This window comes from Saccopteryx leptura, chromosome 2 (genome assembly GCF_036850995.1).
Source record: "Saccopteryx leptura isolate mSacLep1 chromosome 2, mSacLep1_pri_phased_curated, whole genome shotgun sequence".
Taxonomy (NCBI): Eukaryota; Metazoa; Chordata; class Mammalia; order Chiroptera; family Emballonuridae; genus Saccopteryx; species Saccopteryx leptura.
Genome location: NC_089504.1, coordinates 332300969 through 332321149, shown reverse-complemented (window position 1 = coordinate 332321149; position 20181 = coordinate 332300969). Strand labels below are relative to the sequence as shown.

Sequence of the window (20181 nt, the reverse complement as noted above, 5' to 3'; positions counted from 1 at the left end):
TGAGGTCAGGCAGCTAGCTGGTAAGTGGCAGACCAGGGCCCTGATTCCCGGCTGTCTGGCTCCTGGCCCCTGCTTTCAGCTGCTTGGCTCCATATATGGAGGTGGCAGGAAAACCTCCCAGCAGACCAGAAATAAGTAGGAGAGGAAGGAGGCAAGAAGCAGTGTCCATTCCCCAGGCCAAGAGCCCAAGGCACAGGGCTGGAGCTGGGTTTTCCTTTCTGCTAAGGGCACCCTGTTGAGAAGGAAGAGGGTTGTGGGCCGGCCATTAGTGGCGACACACCATTTTCTGGGAAGGCTTTCAGCTTCATCTCACTTTTCTAAGCCAATGAAAACCACTTAGGAATGTTCCCTACAGCTCCCCCTGTACTGCCTTCGGAGACTTCTCCCTGGCCCTTGGTGGAGGCGGCAGAGAGTTCAGGACAGAACTAGTCCTTCCCAAAGACAGCCCCCTCCACCCAAGGTGACCTGTTGGTCCTGAGACTTCTGCCCTGAGCCAAGTATGTCCTGTGTCTATCTGACCATTCACGTGGGACTCAGTCCTGGAGACAGAGAAGCAAACCTTCAAGGGGCAGCCAGTTCTGGTCAGCAGGAGGGATGGCACAGGAAGTTACTGGTGCTACTACTACTGCTGAGGGTGGGATGCACTGAGCTCCTGTTCTGGGTCCCGAGGACTTTATCAGCATCATCTCACTTAGTCTTCACAACCCTACAAGATAGGCACTCTCATTAGCCCCATTTTACAGATTGAGTAACTCAAGTTCAGAGAAATAAGGTCAATCCCAGGACTTGAACCTGGCTCTAGCCGGATCCTGCAAGCTGAACCACCCCTCTGGGGAGTGAAGGGCTTGACCACTGATCCCTGGGATGAGATCTCCCTACAAGACCCTCTGCTCTTATGAGAGAAAGCCTCCACCGAGCAAGACAGCCACCTAGCACAGCCAGAGAGGCCACCAGTGTGGGCTCTGCTTGGGTAGAGATGCAGGGAGAGGCAGGGGAGGGGTTTTGGACACATAAGAGGCATGCTGCCAATGTTATCAGCCAGTGCGTCTTGGATATTCTATGGAACACATCAGCCAACCACTCCTAATGCTGTGAGATGTTGGGCAAACCACCAGAGCTCTCTAGGCTTTGGTTTTCTCAAGTGAGCTGTAAGGTCCCTTTTAGCACCAAAGAATCTACAAATCTGTCAAAATCACACAAATCCCCTGGTCCAAACCAGAAGGAGTGTGTTCTTTCTCATGCTCCATTTTCAAGAGCTGTGGGTGCCACAAGCCACTCCAACCCCAAGGAAGACTACTAATGCCTCTGTGCCTCTTCCCCTCTGGTGCACCCACAGGCTGCTGCCCTGGGACCTAGGCCATGTTCACAGCCTCAACACACACGCACATGCATGACCCTCCAGAAAGCTTCAGATCTGTCTGGCTGCTGCTTGGGGTAGTGTAAAGTCCCCAGAGCTAACGTGCATCACTGACCTCCCACCATGGCTTCCACCCACCAGCCTCTTCACCCTCCTCTCCTCCCCCTGCCCAGAAGTCCACACAGCACATAGGCCAAGGCATGTACACAGGTGTTGGCTGTGGCATGGTTCCTAACAGCAAAAACCTGGAAACAGCCTCTGTGCACAATTCAAGGACACTGGCAATCACACGATGGACATTTTGTAACCATTAAAACAAGTTTAGTCTTACCAGATGGTGGCACATTGGATAGAGTGTCGGAGTGGGACGCAGAGAACCCAGGTTTGAAACCCCGAGGTAGCCTGCTTGAGTGCGGGCTCATCCAGCTTGAGCATGGGCTCACCAGCTTGAGCGTGGGACCACAGACATGACCCCATGGTCGCTGGCTTGAGCAAGGGGTCACTTGTCTGCTGTAGCCCCCTGGTCAAGGCACATATGAAAAAGCAATCAATGAACAACTAAGGTGCTACAACAAAGAACTGATGCTTCTCATCTCTCTCCTTTCATGTCTGTCTGTCCCTATTTGTCCCTCTCTCTGTCTCTGTCAAAAAAACAACATGTTTAGAATTACCAACATTTGAGATATGCTGTGTTTTTTATTCTTCCATTGATTTGAGAGAGAGGAAGAGTGGGAAAGGAGAAGGGGAATGCGGGGGGGAGCATCAATTCATTGTTCCACTTAGTTGTTCCATTTAGTTGTGCACTCACTGTTCTTGTATGTGCCCTGACCGGAATCAGACTGTGACTTCAGGCACTGGGACAACGCACTCTCTATCCACTGAGCCACTCAGCCAGGGTGAGAGATACTGTTAATTCAACAAAACAGGGCACATTTGCACGAATGTAGTTAAGAAGCACAGAAGAAAGGATGCACCAAATATCCCGGGAGGAATGCGCTTTCCAATCTCTGGGTTGCGGGAGTATAGCAATTTTCTTCTTTGTGCCAAGCTGTGGTTTTCCAATGTTTCTGCCATGTGTATGCATTATTTGAGAAGTTCAAAAAATTTACTCTGGGAGAAAAGGCTGATGTATAAATGAGGCAGTAGGTTAAAAAAACAAGACCATATGCAGAACTAAGTTCTATGTTTCTTTGATGTAAAAGGGACAGGCTTCTGGGAACTGAGCTCTGTCCTTGTACTAAGGCTGTAGACTGGGCCACATTAACAGCCAAGGAGGAGAGGTGTCTGACCCCAATGGGAGGAGGAAACCTCAGCCCTATCACCCCCTCTCCCACCCCCATTATTGCTGTTGCTTTGGTCTGTGCTTTGGCTCCTCCCCATGGCCAAGTGGCTGATAGACTGAGGGCTGACCCCAAGTTCTGGTCTTCTTCAAAGGAACTTGAGCATGGGCTACCCCCAGAGGCGGATTTTAACGGCGGGCGCAACAGGTGCATGCCTTGGGCCCTGACTTCTGAGGGGCCTGCAAAACCCCAACTTTACATGTATTTTTATTTTCCCTGTCGCTCTCTTTTTTTTAAGGGGCCCAATATTTTCTTCTGCGCTCAGGGCCTCAACCAACCTAAATCCGCCTCTGGTAACCCTCAGAATACCTGCCCTGCCCACAGGCAGTGAGGTATTGTATAAAGCACACTCCTGCCCCAGTGCCTTTGCACCTGTTCCCTCAGGCTGGAACAAGCAGAGCTCTTCCCAAGCAGAGGCAGAGAGCTCCTGATGGCTGCAGAGAACTTGCCCTCTCTTCACTTAGGCCTCTATTCAAATGTCACCTTATCAGAAAAATTTCCTGGCGAGTCTCTCTAAAATAATAGCTCTCTCATCACCCTCTTAATTAACTCTCTGTTAATTTTCACCTAAGCACCTACCCCCACCTGACAGAATATAGCTAGTCATTTATTGCCCGTTCTCCCTGCTAGAATGTAAGCTCCATAGGAACAGGGGACTTGGTTTGTATTCATTGCTTCATCCTCACTGCCAAGCCAGCAGTAGGCAGGCACTCAATAAGTTCAATGTTCGGCAGATGAAGGCAGCCCTCCCACACCCCTCTGGCTGACAGGATAAAAGGCGGCCAGCTCAGCCATGGATAGATAATCCATAGGTGACTGTGCTCTATAACAGGTCTGACATGGAAAAACATAGCTGGCTCAATGGGGGTCTTCCTTCGGGGAGATAAAGCTGGGAATACCAAGAATGTTGGGCAAATAACAGTGGAAAGAGGAAGTAAAAACAAGTAACCCTGGTGGCCATAGTGGGCCTTGTGAAGAATGGCAAGTCCTGGGTGCAGACAGTGGGGCAGGCACAGGCGCAGCTGGGCTGGGTGGAAGGAGAGGGTATGAGAGGGACCACAGAGAGGCTGCCACTTGCTAGAGTCACTCTTTATTTGGGAAGTGTCTGGAGTCCAGGTGACACATCTCCTTGCAACAATCCCCCATTTCCCAACAAGCTTCATTCAATCTCTGCAATCAGATTAGTCCATTAAGGCAGAAATACCAGCCCACTGCAGACAGTGGCCCAATTACAGGGAAATAATAACCTCTGCTACTTCAAGGCAGCGCCAGGGCAAATCGCCACCCCACATTTGATGGTAAAATTTCCCCTTTGGCTGGTACTTTCTCCTAAATCCTGGCCTCTCTCCCTCTGCTCAGAGATTCTACTTCAACCACAGGCCTGGGCAACAACCAGGGAGCCCTTCCTGCAAGGAGTTCAAGTAACAAGTCATGTTCACAGATGGGAGAGAAGGTAAAAGAGGCAGAGTATTCTCATCCCAGGCGACCCCCAAGTTCAACTTCGCCTGGCAATTTTATCTCCTCGTGTTCGGTCTGGCCTCATTTAAACATTTCAGATCTCTGAGGCCCAGAGTGTCCACCAGAGGTTTCCATTTGCCACGGAATCAATAGTGCAAATTTTGTTCCATAAAAATCTGCCAAGTACAACCCTGAACTTTTCTGAGAGTCCTGTTTCTCTTCCCAACACAGTTCCTGCCCCACTGTGCATCCTCTGTGGTCCAGTAGACCAGTCTTTTTGTGCGGCCTAGCTTCCTGCAGCCATGGCTTCAGCTGGGCCTCGGCTGGGCCTGGAGAAACAGAGTAGGGCTGGGGTGTCAGGCAGCAGCCCTAGGTCCTGGGTGAGCTATGCAGCCTCTCTGAGCCTCACTGTCCTCATCTGTAACTTGGGGCTAGTAAGACCTTCCTTTTCTGCTCTTAATGAGTTCTGCCTCCTCCTCGCTAACACACACACACACACACACACACACACACACACACACACACAACTGTTTCCTGCTGGTTCCTGGCACTAAGTTTTTTGTTTTTCTTTTCTTTTTTCTTTCTTTTCCCCTTCCTTCCTTCCTCCCTCCCTTCCTCCCTCCCTTCCTCCCTCCCTCCTTCCTTCCTTCCTTCTTTCCTTTCTTCTTGAGCCCTAAGTAATTATGATTTAATTTTTCTTACTGTTAGAGAACAATTTAAAAATTAGGTTTTGGTAGAAAGTTTCTTGGGTTCCAACTTAAACACACAATCACTCAATCAACATTTCTAGCCAACTCATAAAGATGACATTAGTTATTAATCCAACACGATCTACTCAATGTCTACACTAGGTGCTGCATTTTATAAATATTTGGTGCAGAAGGCTGTTTTAGTAGGGTCACGGTAAGAAAAACAGAGCACTCTCAGATTGAGTAATTTGATGACTCCATAATAAAGGTGTGTACGGGGGTAGGGAAACGCGAAGAGACCACCACCACCATCACCCCCACCAGGGGCAGGAGCTCTCGCTGGACCTGGAGAGGTACACCAGCAGGAGCTGCACAGACTGCTTTGAGGGCCTGCCCACAGTCCTTGCTTTGACCCTTTTTTCCTTCTTTTTCCAAGAGAGAGGAGGGAAGATAGAAAGACAGACTCCTGCATGTGCCCTGAGCAGGATCCACCTGGCAACACCCATCTGGGCCAATGCTCTGCCCATTTGGGGCCATGCTTGCAAACAAGCTATTTTTTTTTAAAGATTTTATTTATTCATTATAGAGAGGGGAGAGAGAGAGAGAGAGAGGAGGAGGAGCAGGAAGCATCACCTCCCATATGTGCCTTGACCAGGCAAGCCCAGGGTTTTGAACCGGCAACCTCAGCGTTTCCAGGTTGACGCTTTATCCACTGCGCCACCACAGGTCAGGCCCAAACAAGCTATTTTTAGCGCCTAGGGAAGAGAGAGAGAGAGAGAGAGAGAGAGAGAGAGAGAGAGAAGGAGAAGGGGGAGAGGTGGAGAAGCAGATGATCACTTTTCCTGTGTGCCCTGACCGGGAATCAAACCTAGGACATCCACACAGTAGGCTGATGCTCTATCACTGAGCCAACCGGCCAGGGCCGCTTTTACCTTTTCAGCACACACCAGCCTAACTTCCAACTGTCAAACCTGCATTTCTTTGCCTGAGGGCTTTCTTTAGTAGCAGAGCGCCTTTGCTCACCCACAGAGCCTGGGAATTAATCTCCCCATAGACACAACACTTAGCCAATGAAAGTGGGAATTGTGTATAAACACCAGCTCCCTCCCCTTTGGGTGAGCTAGCATTGAGGTGCATGTTCTAGACTTCATCCCGAAGTTCCCCAGTGGGGTGAAGCTATGGTCGCCCACAGTGGGTGTCTGCTCGACCAGTGCCCATTGTCGGCTTCTTCCCTTCTCTGTCTCACTTTCCTACTTGCCTACTGCATTTCCTCAAGTGCCTTCCAACTAAACCACTTGTCCTTGAGTCCTTGTCTCAGGCTGTACTTCTGGGAGAAACTTTGGTTGATGGAGGAGGGACATGAGGAGCCATGGTCACTCACCATTGGTTGAACCCAACTGGAAGTGAGAGGGCATGTTAGTCCGCTGTTGAAGTGAGACGGGCCAACCTCCTGAGACAGACAGCAGAAGGGAGGAGAGCAGGTCTGGAGGGGCAAGGGGTAAAGAGTCTTCTCGTGGAACTTGCCATCCACTGGGGAAGGCAGATAATATATAAGTAACTGCAATAAAATTGGTTGAGTAGGATGATGGGAAAGTATAAGGTATTCTGGGAATTCCAGGACCCCACCCCTTGTCCAGAAGGTGCAGGCAGGTATCCCAGAGACGGTAATATGTAAGCTGAGTCCTGAAGCATAGGACTGAAAGTGAAGAGACAGCAAGGTGTCCTGGGCAGATTGGGCTGCTTGTGCAGATCCTTACACACAGGAGAGCATGATTCGGTGGAAGGGAAAGAAGTTCATTAGACCTGGGCCTCAGAGGTCAAAGTGGGCATCGGGAGAGGGGAGGGTAGAGCTTAGGCGGAGCAAGGGCAAGGGGGAAGGACTTGACAGCCGAGCTGGGAAGTCTGGACTGTCCTCCAGAGAAAAAGGAAGCACCGAAGGTTTTTAAGCAAGGGATGAGACTGTGTAGCATTGGAGAGTCTGGCCACAATGTAAAGCCTGGATTGGGTGAAGGCAAGAGTAGAGGCAGGGAGGTTGCTGACATGGTCTGGGAGAAGACAGTGGCCTAAGCTAGGGTAGAGGCAGGGAGAGGAGGAGATGTGAAGGACTCCAAGGGAGAATGGCAGCACTTCCCGGTGGACTAACGAGGAGAGGTGGCGGCCAGGCTCCTCCATGGGTCCAGTTGCTGCTGGTACCTGGGAGGATGACAGCGCCAGATGCCTGAGATGGGGGAAACGGGGAGGGAGCAGGTTTGTAGTGAGCTGGCGGAGCATCGCGGCTCAGCTGAAATAATGGCTCTGTACATCAGAAGCAACATCTCAACTGGAGGGGGGTGTGGGGGAGCCAGCAAGTGGGCGCGGCAGTCAGTGTTGCTGAAATCCCCCCAGGCTGCGTGTGGAGGAGAGACGCCCAGGGTACAGCCCAGGGAGGCACCATATTTGAAGGATGGCGAGAAGAGCTGAAGCCATAGAGGCTTAGAAGTAGCACCCACAGAAGTAAGAGGACCAGGGAGCTGCTAGCAGGGAAGCCAAGGGGAAACTGTGGCCGCCAGAGCCAAATACCACCAGAAGGTCAGGTGAGACAAGAAAAATGTCTGGTAAGGTCAGCGTCAAGCCAGAGTGGTGCCAGTGGAGTGATGGAGGAGATGGCTGAACATCCCAGCTGAGGAGTGAGAGGGCAGGGAGGGCAGGGAGACTGCAAGTATAGACGATTTCTCCCAGGGAGCAAAATGGTCACAAGGTGTCCAAAAGGGAGAAAGAAGCCACTGACCTCCACTGCAAGAGGGAACTCAAACTCGGGCCCTGGGGACAGTGCAGTGTCTCTTTGTTAGCACACACACATCACACCCGGTGGCTTTCCTGGGTGCACTGTCTTATTAGGGGGGACCACAGGGGAGTCTTCTGGGGTGGCAGTGAGGACAGAGGAGGACTCTTGCCCCAGCTCTGTGCTTGTCTGTTTTGTATTCTGAGCTCTGATATCACTTGAAGAAACACTTCTGTTGAAAAACATTTAAAAAACCACTAATTGTGTCATATTACAGATGAGGAAACTGAGGCCGAGAGAGGCATCTAGTGAGTCAACCACAAAGATGGAACCAAACACAGCCCCAGGACTCCAAGTTTGGCATTCTTTCCACAATTCCAGAGTCCCCGGGAAGAAAAGGGCTGTGGCCAGGCCAAAGCCAGGGTCAGACAGGGCTGCTGTCAGAGGCACAGCCTGGCAGCCAGTGAGGACACAGACAGGAGAGTGAACAGCACGCAGTGTGATACCTACAGTGCACACCAATGGGAGAGGCGGCGACCGGGTGACAGGCTGCCCGCCGCACAGGAGTACAGCTGCTTTTCCCAGAGTTGGGCCTGCCCAGGCCGCCCCACGCTGGCCACCCATGTCCTACGTGGGCCCTGCCTCCCTCAGGGCAGGCCGGCCTCAGCCTCGATGCCCACTACACAACAGGCTCCTTCCTTCTCCCAGCCTGCTCAGACAAGCCCATGAATAGAACATTAAAGGCAAAACCTTCTAAAAGAAAAGGCAGCTAGCTCCCTGGTAGGAGTTGCCCCACTAAATGTCAAATGCAGAGCAAGGCCTGACCAGGCGGTGGTACAGTGGATAGAGCGTCAGACTGGGATGCAGAGGACCCAGGTTCGAGATCCCGAAGTTGCCAGCTTGAGCGCGAGCTCATCTGGTTTGAGCAAATGCCCACCAGCTTGAACCCAAGGTCGCTGGCTCCAGCAAGGGGTTACTCGGTCTACTGAAGGCCCGCGGTCAAGGCACGTATGAGAAAGCAATCAATGAACAACTAAGGTGTTGCAACGCGCAATGAAAAACTAATGATTGATGCTTATCTTTCTTCGTTCCTATCTTTCTGTCCCTGTCTATCCCTCTCTCTGACTCACTCTCTGTCTCTGAAATAAATAAATAAATAAATAAATAAATAACAACAAATTAAAAAAAAAACGCAGAGCAAGGCTTCTTGCCTTGTGTGCTTCTCACTAATGGGGGCACCTTAGCCTTCAGACCCCCATCATGCAATCACCCTATAAATAAGTCATTGTAAGAAGAATGCTGATTTCCCCCCTAGGGCCTCATGAATCTCTCTATAGAAGCATAGGTAAAGGCCCCTTCACTCTGTGTTGGCTCGGGTGCCCAGAGAGAGAGATGGCAAACTCTGCTAGGATAGTTTCAGAGGCAGAAGCAAACTTTCACACCACCCCACTTGGCTGAGAGTTGAGAGCTCCGCTTTTCTCCTGACCTAGAGAAAACTTTTGCTCAATTTCTTGCAGATTCGCCAAACCATGGTGCCACTGCCCTCTGAAATCGGCCCAGGAAGCTGCCAATAGGCCCCATCTCCAGGGACTGCAGTGGTCTGTGTAATGACTCATGTCCACCCACCCCTACGTGGATGAGCTACACACACACTCGACAAGCTTTGTTCACATGCGGCACACACAGCCCAGGCCTGCCCAGTCCTGGGGGCTCCCCACCGAGTGACTCACAGCCCACCTATGACACCAAGGCCATGCTGGACCCAGAGAGTGAGTGCCGACGTGGGATCCCGGGCCAGCAGGCCAGAAGCGTGCACTCGGGTGCAGAGCTCCACTCTACACTAGCAAACCTCTGGCATACACACTCCTGGAGCCTGTTGTGACCTTACCAGGTGTGTTTCTCTGTGTGTGTGTGTGCCAACCCTCTTGTTGTGCCAGCACCGAATCAGATAGAAGGGTTGTTTGCAGTTTTGGATCCCAACTTGGCTGGCTGATTAGACCCAGTATCATCCACCATATCTGTTCGATCAGACACCCTGCCTCGCTGAGGTGGAACGGGCTCCTTGCTCAGAGGCGAAGGTCTGCTCTTCTACCCCCTTCGATCAGCTAGACTCTCCCCCTTACTTCATCTTCTATCTTTTCTAAACCACAGGAAGAACTGGCCTCTCTAGAACTCAACCATGGATAGAAGAGGACGGAAGTCTTCCTGGAATACAGCCCTGAGTGCTGCTGTTACCATCCCACTAACAGGCCAGGGCTGGGCCGTGGGAAAGCCCGCCAGGAGCGAGAAGCACTACAGAGTAGGGGCGGGGGGCAGGCACAGGCCAGGAGCGAGAAGCACTACAGAGTAGGAGGGGGGCAGGCACAGGTGGGGGCCCTGCCTCATTCAGCCCGCCGACTGCCACCCATTTGGGCCGGCGTGTTCTGGGGCTACTGCTCCCCAGACAACCACCAATCAGTCTGGGATATGGCTGTTAACAAATCCACCCAGCCAGGCTGGAATGGGAAGCTAGGGAGAGCAATGAACGTGGAAGGTCCAGCCCCCAAATAAACCGCGGCTAGGTCCTTCTCAAGGGCATGAAAGCAGGAAGAGTGCTGGCCCACCGTCCCCTCTCTCTGAAGAAACCAGAGCAGGAGAAAGCAGATGATGGGTGTGTCTACTCAGACATAAAGGGGGGCAGAGGAGAAGAGATACATGGGACAGTGGCTCAGGGTCCCAGAAGTCCCAGGTCCTACCCAGATACCCCGCTGGAGGGAAACCAGAAAGGGAGTGCATGGGAACAACCAGGGAGCTCTGTAACAAGATACAAATGATTCAGCAGTGCCCAACACCCTGCAAAACAAATGTCATATAAATCGAGGCAGATGGGCATGTGAGACAGTGAGCGTAGAGGTTGAGAGAGCATGGAGAGAGTGTGGTAGCAGACAGAGCTGGGATTGCATTCTGAGTCAACAATATGTTAGCTGAGTGACCCAGAGCAAGGGACTGCATTTGTCTGTGCCTCAGTTTCCTTATCGGTATAGCAGGGACAAGCACAGACTGATCTTGAAGGGTGACGGTGCAGATGATATAAGGTGTGGAGCACACTTAGCTTGGCCCATCAGTAATTACACACAGTTATTGTCAGCATGTGGACAGGGATTGACATAAGGGATCCACTCCTAGCATGAAAAAATCCAAGGCAAGTTGGGAAGATGAGTCTAATCCCTGCCGCCCCTGTTTCCAGCTAGCATCCATACCTCCTCCCAACATCCGTACCCCTGCCCAGCAGGCTCAGCCAGGCAAGCTCTGAGTCCCGAGGTGGCTTTCCCTCACTCCAGTGATGAACACCAAGTCAGCTCTGCCTCCTCTTCCAAGTTAATGACATCTAAGGAGGTCCCTGCTCCTGGGCCCCCTAACCAGCTCCAAAGATCCCTCACCCTGAGTTCCCTACCCCACTCCTCTCTCTAATTCACTTCTACCCAGAGTAGTCTGGCCCGCCCCCCAAAGAAAGGGCTGCTTCCGGCACTCTGTGTGGAGGTCCTGCCTTCTGCTGTCCCTGGAGACTCTGTTCCTGTTTCGCCAGCTATTTTGCTTGCTCGGCCATCTGTTCCCTCCCTGTCATCTCCTCTCTGCTTTAACCTTAACCACTACTTCGCTGCAGATGGTACCAAACAGATCCGTTCTTGCCATCCTTCATGATGCCTGCCCCTCCTTCTCACCTCCAGCAAGTGAACTTATGCTCTGTCCTTTTTCAGGCCCCGACGCCAAAGCTGGAGCTGGATTCACCCGACAAGCCTCCCTCTTTTGTCCCATCTGCTGTCAACTGTGCCACAGATCAGAGGGCACACACTTACCCTTTCCTGTGCTTTTTCCTTTTCCTAATGAGACTTCTTTTCAACCTTGGCCAAGAACCTCTCCTTGCATCAAGTCCACTGTCTGCTCCATTGATCTACCTGGTCTCCATACACACAGCTGTTCAACCCTCCAGAGGGCTCAGGGTTGGCAGCCTGAGACAGAGGCCAAAAACTCTGGGAGTCATTCATTCTTGTAGTGGAGGGACTGGTGTACCTATGCTGGGAGTTTGGGTCCTGAACAGTTTCTCTGTAGAAAATGGACCTGTGAACTGTAGTGAGGTATTGGCATAGCAAGAACCAAACCAAAACACATTTTCTACGCTGTCTGAGCTCACAAAGGGAATACTGCACTGCTTTCCTTGTCTTTATTCTGGCTATCAGTAAGAAAACACATGCATAGGCTTTAGTTAGCTACTTACTCTGCCTCTCCTTTCTTTTGAGGGTCTGGTTACTCCTAGAAAATTCCTCCTCCCCTTGGCTTCTCTTTTCTGGCAGAAGGACCATGATCTTTGAGAAAAGAAGCAACCCAGAAACTCCCAATTAAAGAAGCTGTTTTGGGCCCTGGACAGTTAGTTGGCTCAGCAGTAGAGCATTGGCCTGGTGTGTGGAAGTCCCAGGTTCAATTCCTGGTCAGGGCACACAGGAGAAGCAACCATCTACTTCTCTACCCTGCCCTCTCCTCGTTCTCCTCGTACCCCACAGCCATGGCTAGATTGACTCCAAAGAGTTGGCCCCTGCACTGAGGATGGCTCCATGGCCTCACCTCAGGCACTAAAATAGCTCAATTGCCGAGCAACAGAGAAGTGGCCCCAGATGGGCAGAGCACCAGCCCCAGACAGGGGTCACCAGGTAGATCCTGGTCAGGGAACATGTGGGAGTCTGTCTCTTCACCCCCCAGCCTCTCACTTAATTTTAAAAAAAGAAGAAGCTGTTTTGGTGACATTGGTTTCACTAGGATACATTTCTTGAGTATGACAGAATTGGTCTGGGAAGACTGCAATTCCACTTCTGCACATGGATTTGGGCTAAGAAGCCTCATATCTCAACCCTCTCAAGCAGGGCTCTTATATGTTCCCTCTCTACTTCCTCTGCAGCAGAAAGAAAAGTGTCTTGGCTGTCCATGGAACTCTCTTCTTCTCCCCTCTCCACTGGGGTAAAGTGGACCATGTCACCAAAAGCTCCCAGAGAGGGAGCCTGCTCACACCTCGAGATTCTGTGATCATCTAACTGGATTCAAATCAAGCAAGCACCTGACTACGCTGTGGTCCTGTCCACCCTGTGCCTTCCCTTCTTCCCACAAAGGAGACGCAATCTAGCCACCAGGCCAACCCATCTGGCCATGGAAACCAAAAGGACAAGATGCATCTCACTGGGTTGCAGGCCTTCATCTAGCTCTTGCTGAATTATTCAGGGATGGCATTAACTTATAAATGAGTGTGTTTGACTGATTTTGTGGTTGATGTACAGATAAATTCTAATGAAAGACAGCTACAAGATTTTAAATTATTAATTAGACTGCCACTTAACAAAGCCTATTTGGCACTCTATTTCCCTGCTTAACAAGACAAAAACTTTAAGGTTCTGTATTAGCCCAGAGGCTGTTGATTTGCATTGTTTTTGTAGCTCTAAAAATGAAAACCATAGATTCTGACCTTAAGCAAGCCACTTCTGGGAAAGCAAATTTCATAGCAGGCTTCCCTTTCTTCCTGGATGATACTAGGTGGCTTGGGACCTTGCTTGCCCTGTCTGCCTCTCATCTCTGACCACAGGTTTGCTTTTAATATCACTGGTTCTAGCAGGGTACACCAGGTTATGGAAAAGCTGGCAGGGCAGCTGCCAAAGCTGTCAGCTACCAGCACTGTAGCAGCAAGATCCACTGAGCACTCAGGGCTGTTCTGGTTCACCAAGATAGGGTTATGCCCAGTAGAGTCTGTTCAATAAGAAATGCAAGGCAGCACCCCCTAAAATGTCCTGCCAGGGGATGGCACCCTGCTCACTGTAATAAGACAACTAGAAATCAGAGAGATGACCCTCAGGATCCAATACCTACTCTCATCTTCTTCCTTTCCGGCTTCAGACCACAAAGCACTCCATTGTCAAGACCATGAGCCCTACCCTTTGCAGAAAAGTAAGGGTTTTTTCTCGTCTCCTCCCCTCCAGGACTTAGGAAGAATGACTTTTTTTTTTCATCTTTCAAATCCTTATCCAAAACATAATTAAACTATGAAACTCCCTCAGAACCAGGACCCCATGTAGGGCTTTGCATTTGATAAGCAGGGAAACTGTAACCTATCTCAAAACACTTTTTTTTTTTTTTTTACAGAGGAGAGGGAGAGACAGAGAGAGAAAAGGGGGGAGGAGCTGGAAGCATCAACTCCCATATGTGCCCTGACCAGGCAAGCCCAGGGTTTCGAACCGGCGACCTCAGCATTTCCAGGTCGACGCTTTATCCACTGCGCCACCACAGGTCAGGCTCTCAAAACATTTTTGATTGGAACCTTTAGGAACAGTTTGAGAAGCAGAAAACTTCAATAGCCACCTCCCTTGACATTAGCCTCAGGCACACCTTTGGCTTTGGGCACATACCTAGATTCCACACCGAGAATCTGAGTGTCCAGCATGTGTGTAAAACAGACAAGTCCTAGGGATCAGATCTGGGCCAACGGAGAAAACTGCCCAGGAAAAACCCAAAATAAAAGTCCTTTGCCCACACAGTGTCCCATCAGCAGGCTCCAAGCCATGGAGCAGAGCCTTCTCTCCTCTATTTCCCTCAGACCAATCCAGGTGGAAACCTATTTGTTGGTACAAGGTCTCCCCACCAATCAAGTCTGCAGGAAGGGGAAATAGCCTTAGAGGAAACACACGTGACTGCTGACTCCCAAGGCCACCTCTTGAGCAGGGTAAGAGCCTTCCCTAGGGAGCAGCCCCCCTGAATGACTAGGCTCATCCCAAGCTGGAGCTCTGGCTAGCAAAGATGGGAGAAAAAGGTTCCTGGATGCTGCTCAAGCCTCCCTGGGCACCTAAACCATCCAAACAAAGTGCATGGACTGGTTCATGGCTCATTTCTAACGGCAAACTGCAAAACGACAAAAAACCAAAAAGAAAATAAGATGTCAAGTCCTCTCTACTATCTCCATCACAGACCTGCAGCCAGACATGGTGGACTTTTAAAACTGCTGGAGAAATCTTACCCACTGGGGCAAGTTTGCATGCCTCAGGCCCAGTTTCTCAGATCTGGGCCTGTGTTCAGCTCTGTAAAAAGCACCTTCTTTGTGTAGAGACATTCTGGCCAGCACACTGGTTGCTGAGAGGACTTTTAGTCCCTTTTTTCAGGGACAAGGAACTGTGGTGTATCTATGAGGTGGTTTCTCCAACCAGCCAGACTTTTTCCCCCCCATATCGGAGTGAAAGCTCATCATTTCCCGGGCACTGCACCGACCCACGTGGAGGGCACAAGTCACACACAAGTGAATGGGGACCATCACGAAGCCTTTACCACTCCCAGCGAGGGCGTGGCTTCTTCCCCCACCTGTCCATCTGCTTATGGGGTCTCTTTCTTCACCGCTACATCTGCTCCTCTCCGCCCACCTTGAGACTACACATTCCCCTTCTCGGCCACCTCTCCCTGCCCGTTTTCTCCTTCTCCATCCTACTGTGAGGTCAGAATCCTGTGCTTACGACACCTCGGTCTGTTGCCATGGAAACAGGGGCGGATTAAGGCTGGCGCGTGGAGCGCAGGGATCAGGCCCCTACTCTACCTGAGCTCCCGCTTCAACCGGTTCCCGCAGGGCCGGGACTACCCGCCGTTGGCGCGGTGGCTCGCCCACGGCCCCTCTCGGCCAGGAATCGGGCGGGGGGGGGGGGGCGGCTCCCGGTCGGGCGTCGCAGCCCACCGGATTTGAGAGGGAACAGAGGCAGAAGCAGAGGTCGGGGTAGCGGGTGGTGGGGTCCACGGGCTCACGACTAGGTCACCTGCCCTCCCTGGGCCCGGGAACCGCTCCCCGCGCAGCAGCCACGTGGGGGCGCGGCGGGACTTCCCCGGCGCCAGCCAACTTTGCAGCGCTTGGCAATGAGCCAGGCTGCTGGACGGTCGTGGTGAGGTGGTAACAGGGCCAGATCTCAAGTTGAGCCTGGCAGAGGCGGTGCAAGCAGCCGGCGCGGCCTCTGCCTTCGCGTACCTCCGCACCAGGCATAGGGAAAGTTTGAGGAACCAGACCGTAAGCGCTAGCCCTCCCCCTCGACCGTTGGGTTCCCAGAGCCAGTCGGTGGACAGCAAAGCTGGGCTCCCGGGAGAGTGTCCGCGTCCGGGCCCCACTTGGGAATCTAAAGCGCGCAGTGAGTGCCTGGGCCGCGCGGTGACTGACCGATGGCTGCACTGGAGCGCGGGATGGACCTGCCCCCACTCCCCACAAAGCGGCAGAAGCCTGCGACGCGTGCCCGCGCAGGGGACCGAGCCTGCAAGTGTAAAACTTTGTAATGGCAAAGCAAAGGTCCCAGGAGGCCAGATTCCTTTCCATCATGGGCTGCTCACCGTGGTCTCGAAATGACCTCGCCGAGCCTGATCCCAAGGCCCGGTCGCTTGATCTATGGGGCAAATCCCGTGTCTCCCAACTCAGCACCGACCCGTGCTGAGCTCCAGCAGCAACCCCTCCACGGGTGCGTCTCTGCAAGCCTGCCACCCGGCCAGGTGCTGCTTCCCCGGCTGGAGCCCCGGCGCCAGCAGCTCTCGGGCAGCCCACGGGCTAGCGGCTCTCTGCCCGGTGCGCATCCAACTCCAACTTGCCCCTGCGGTTCTAACTCACCTTTTCGAAACATGTTGGCCGAGGAGCCCCCACTCCGAGGTCGGCCAAGGCGCGCTCCCTTCCAGGGTTTGGATTCAAATCCTTGGGCGCTGGCTGCAGCTAATCCGAGCGCGTCGAGGCGGGGGCAAGCCGGGGATCCGCTTGTGCCTGGCGGCCCGGCCCCGAAGGGGCATGGTGAGCTCCAGCCCCGCGCAGAGGGCACCGGCGCCCACCAACAACCGCGGCGCTGTCCGGCAGCCTCGCGCGCTCGCTCAGCCCCGGGACAAGCGGCTTGCTCCGCGAAGCCGGCGGCCTGCTTCTGCAGCCCAGAGCACTTTGCAGGCGGTTTTGAGGGGGGCCGCCGCCCCCCCCCCCCGACCCCAGCCCCCTTCTTTCCGCCCCCTCGGGCCGCCGCCACCGCGGCTGCTGCAAAAGGGCGCTCGCGCACAACGCGGAGCTCGGGGAAAAGCGCCCTGCGCGCGTTTGCAAGACTGAGCGATCCGCGGAGCGGGGCGCCTCCCTTCCTCCCCCGGCTTCCCCCACCTCTCCTCCTTTCTCCCTCCCTCTCTGGCTCGCTAGCTCCCTCCCCCTCGCTCCGCTCCCCGCCCCCGCTCACGGAGCGCCTCCCATACAAAATTTATGAAAGTGCTCTCAGCTCTCGGTGCCGAGCGCCGTCCTATTCCCAGGGCAGTGGCGCTCAGCCGCGCGGCGCCGCCTCCCAAGGTGTTTGCGCTGTGCCCGCCCCCAGGGGCGATCCTCCACCCGCGTCCGTCCCGGTACCAGCCCCAAACCCGGGCCGGTCGTCAGACCACTTGAAAGCCCCTCCCGGCCCGTGGGCTCCCCAGAGCTCGCACCCGCAGCCCAACCCCCGCCTGTTCGCCCTTCGCGGATGGAGGTCACCCAGCCAGGCGGCTGGAAGCGTGCGCTCTGCTGACAGGCTGGGACGAGACGACCGCCGCCCAGGGCTCCGATCACAAGTCCGCACCCCTGGACATCTCCTCTTTGGTCGGCTCCGCTTCCTCCTTGGAGGCTCGACGGCTCCTCCCAGCCCAGGACAGCTCCGACCGACCCTGACGACGCGGTTCCCGCATCCCAGGACACTATTCTTTTGGAGAGGAGCCCCCAGGCGGGTCTAGACCTGGCAGCAAGCATTCTAGGAGGCACAGTTGCAAACCCCAGAGAGATGGAAGAATCTACGAGGGGCTAGTGGGCTATCTCCGCCTGTAAGGGGGCGGGGGAGACTCTGATTTCCCTCGGTCTACATAGACCCCCGCCCGGGGCTTCCATTAGGAAATGGAGAAGGCACCGCCTAGAAAGTAGATGCCATCTGGGGCAGGTTGAGCAGAGTGTTGAGAAGGTCAGGCTAGCCAAGATCCTGGGTGGAGGCCGGCACCCCCTACTGGCCTGGGATAAGAGGGATCCTGGGAGAGGAAAAAGAGTGGGCTCAGTCACTCATTCAAGACACATTTATTGAGGGTCTATCATGTCGAGGGCACAACTAGTCTTGGGACTTAAGCCAATTGAAAGATAAGATCCTTGCCTTTGTGGAGTTTACAGTCTAATAGGGACCTAATGAGGAAAGTCTAAATGAGACAGTGCTTATACATGCATTCAGAGCACTGAAGCTCTGGTGTGAGCTAATAGGCTTGGGTTTCCAGAAGCTTTGGAAAGAAAAACCCACAAGAGGTCTTAGAATGTTAGAGGAGATACAAAGTATGGGAGGGGTCTCTGCAGGCTCTCTTGGGGAGTGAAGGATTGTCAGGGAAGGCTTCACAGAAGAAGCACCATTTGGATTAGGCCTTCAGGGCTGTGTTCAACAGGCTGAGAAGGAGAAAGGCCATTCCAGGCAGGAGAGAATATACCAGGGGTCCCCAAACTACGGCCCGCGGGCCGCATGCGGCCCCCTGAGGCCATTTATCTGGCCCCTGCCACACTTCTGGAAGGGGCACCTCTTTCATTGGTGGTCAGTGAGAGGAGCACATTGACCATCTCATTAGCCAAAAGGAGGCCCATAGTTCCCATCGAAATACTGGTCAGTTTGTTGATTTAAATTTACTTGTTCTTTATTTTAAATATTGTATTTGTTCCCGTTTTTTTGTTTTTTTGTTTGTTTTTTTACTTTAAAATAAGATATGTGCAGTATGCATAGGGATTTGTTCATAGTTTTTTTTTATAGTCCGGCCCTCCAACAGTCTGAGGGACAGTAAACTGACCCCCTGTGTAAAAAGTTTGGGGACCCCTGGAATATACAAATGCTTGGAGGTGAGAAAGTAACCTTGTTCCAAAGATTGAAGATTGGCCCATCTTGGGGTGAGAACGGAAGGTGAGGCCTTCTTTCTCTTAGCCTTGACCAGCTGCAGGGCTGAGCTTGCCCCACACCCTGCTGAGCCCTGCCAAATTGACCCTAAAGTTGAACCCAGTGACACTAAGAACTTGCAGAAGCCCTCCACAAGTAAATTGAGGCCCAGGAAGGTTAAAAAACTTGCTCAGTGTCATACAGGAAATCAGGGCCAAACTGTCAGCTTGAATCAGGGTATGTTGCTCTTCTTACCACCTCCCCAAGCCACCTCCCCATGAATCCTGCCCCACAAACTCCAGCATCTTAGGCAAAGTTGACTGGAGCTGGGCGTGAGTGTGAGAAGCAGAGTTATTTCAGCCTCAGGAGGGCTGGGTGCTGCTTTGGAGTCCAGCCAAGGGTGGAGGTGACAGTAAGTGGGTGTTGTGGTATAATGTGGGGGTACACTGTGCCTGCCTTCTTGTCAGGCAATAATTACTCAAACTGCTGAGTAACTCAGGCAGGGAGACCCCCCACAGACAGATGGATGTGTTCTTGGACCAAATTAAATGGAAGCTCCCAACATTTTGCACTGCAGGATTTGGGGGACATGCTTACATCTGTCCTTGATGTCTAGTTCTCCTGGACATCACCTGGTTTCCCTGTAGGGGCCAGGGCACTTCATTTAGCACAGAGGCTGTGGAAGACATTATAAGAGGATGGGGATCTTCCATTATCAACAGGCCCACCTCTAGTTCAGAGAAAGCCCTAAAGGGTGAGGGTGCCTGTTAGGGAGAAGCCATTGCTTTGCTGGAGCCAATCTTTCCCCTTTGGAAATTATAGCTTCAAGCCAGGGCTAAGGCTACCCACAGGCTAAACCTTAGTGTTGTGAAGGGGGAGGAGCTGGACTCAGGGAATCCCTAGAATTGATATCCTGATCTCTGGGGATCTAGAGAAACTGAGGAAGATGGGCAAGTCCAGGCTGGATTCAGCTCAAGGTGAGAGGTGTGCTCCTGAGACCCATGTTGACCACATTTCTGTTCAGAGTTGTGATTGTTGTAAGAACACGTATCAGTGGCCTGAGGGGCAGAGCATTGACCCCTTCTGGTCCTCCCCTTGGCTGTTCACTCCTGACCTGCCTAGCCTTCCCTCTTCTCTGGGCAGCCTCCAGGCAGGGCCAGTCCCTGGCTGCTTGTTTTCACTCTCTCTGCACCCTAATTAGGAGTTTCCAAGCTGGGAGGGCCTCCAGGGGAGCCTGAGGCCACGGAGCTGTCTTAAAGGGCCAGCTGTGCTCACATCACCACTGCAGAGAGGGGAAGATGGTTCCAGAAGGCTAGGTGGGCAAACGGCCCTAGGGAACCATTGCTGAAGGCCAATCCTGAAGGTACTTTGCTCTTCCAAAGGTCAAGGCTGTCTCAATTGGCTACTCTGCCTTCCCTTTGGAATCCCAGGAGCTCAGACCACTGAGCAGAAGAAAGTCTATTCCAGACCCCAGGGGCAGCTTAGGCAGGGAAAATGTTGACTAGAATCCAAAAGGTTTAGGGAATATAAGTCCTTGGACTGCCCCATCCTCACAGGAAAGTACCCTCAGGTTCAGGACCTTCCCCTTGTAGCAGTTTTTCACATGTGAACTTTCTACACTGTGGGTTCTAAAGGTGATAAAGGCATCTCGGCGCTCTAGAAA

The 20181-nt window shown here is 52.8% G+C and overlaps 1 protein-coding gene across 1 annotated transcript in view; it reads right to left on the bottom strand.

Moving 5' to 3' along the window:
• Positions 1–16754, bottom strand: part of RTN4RL1 (reticulon 4 receptor like 1) — a 78467-nt gene extending 61713 nt beyond the window's left edge. The window contains exon 1 of the mRNA XM_066363513.1: positions 16244–16754. Coding sequence (XP_066219610.1) covers positions 16244–16256 — 13 coding nt within the window. The 5' untranslated portion in view covers positions 16257–16754. The remainder of the gene's footprint in view (positions 1–16243) is intronic.
• Between the last annotated feature and the right edge of the window lie 3427 nt (positions 16755–20181).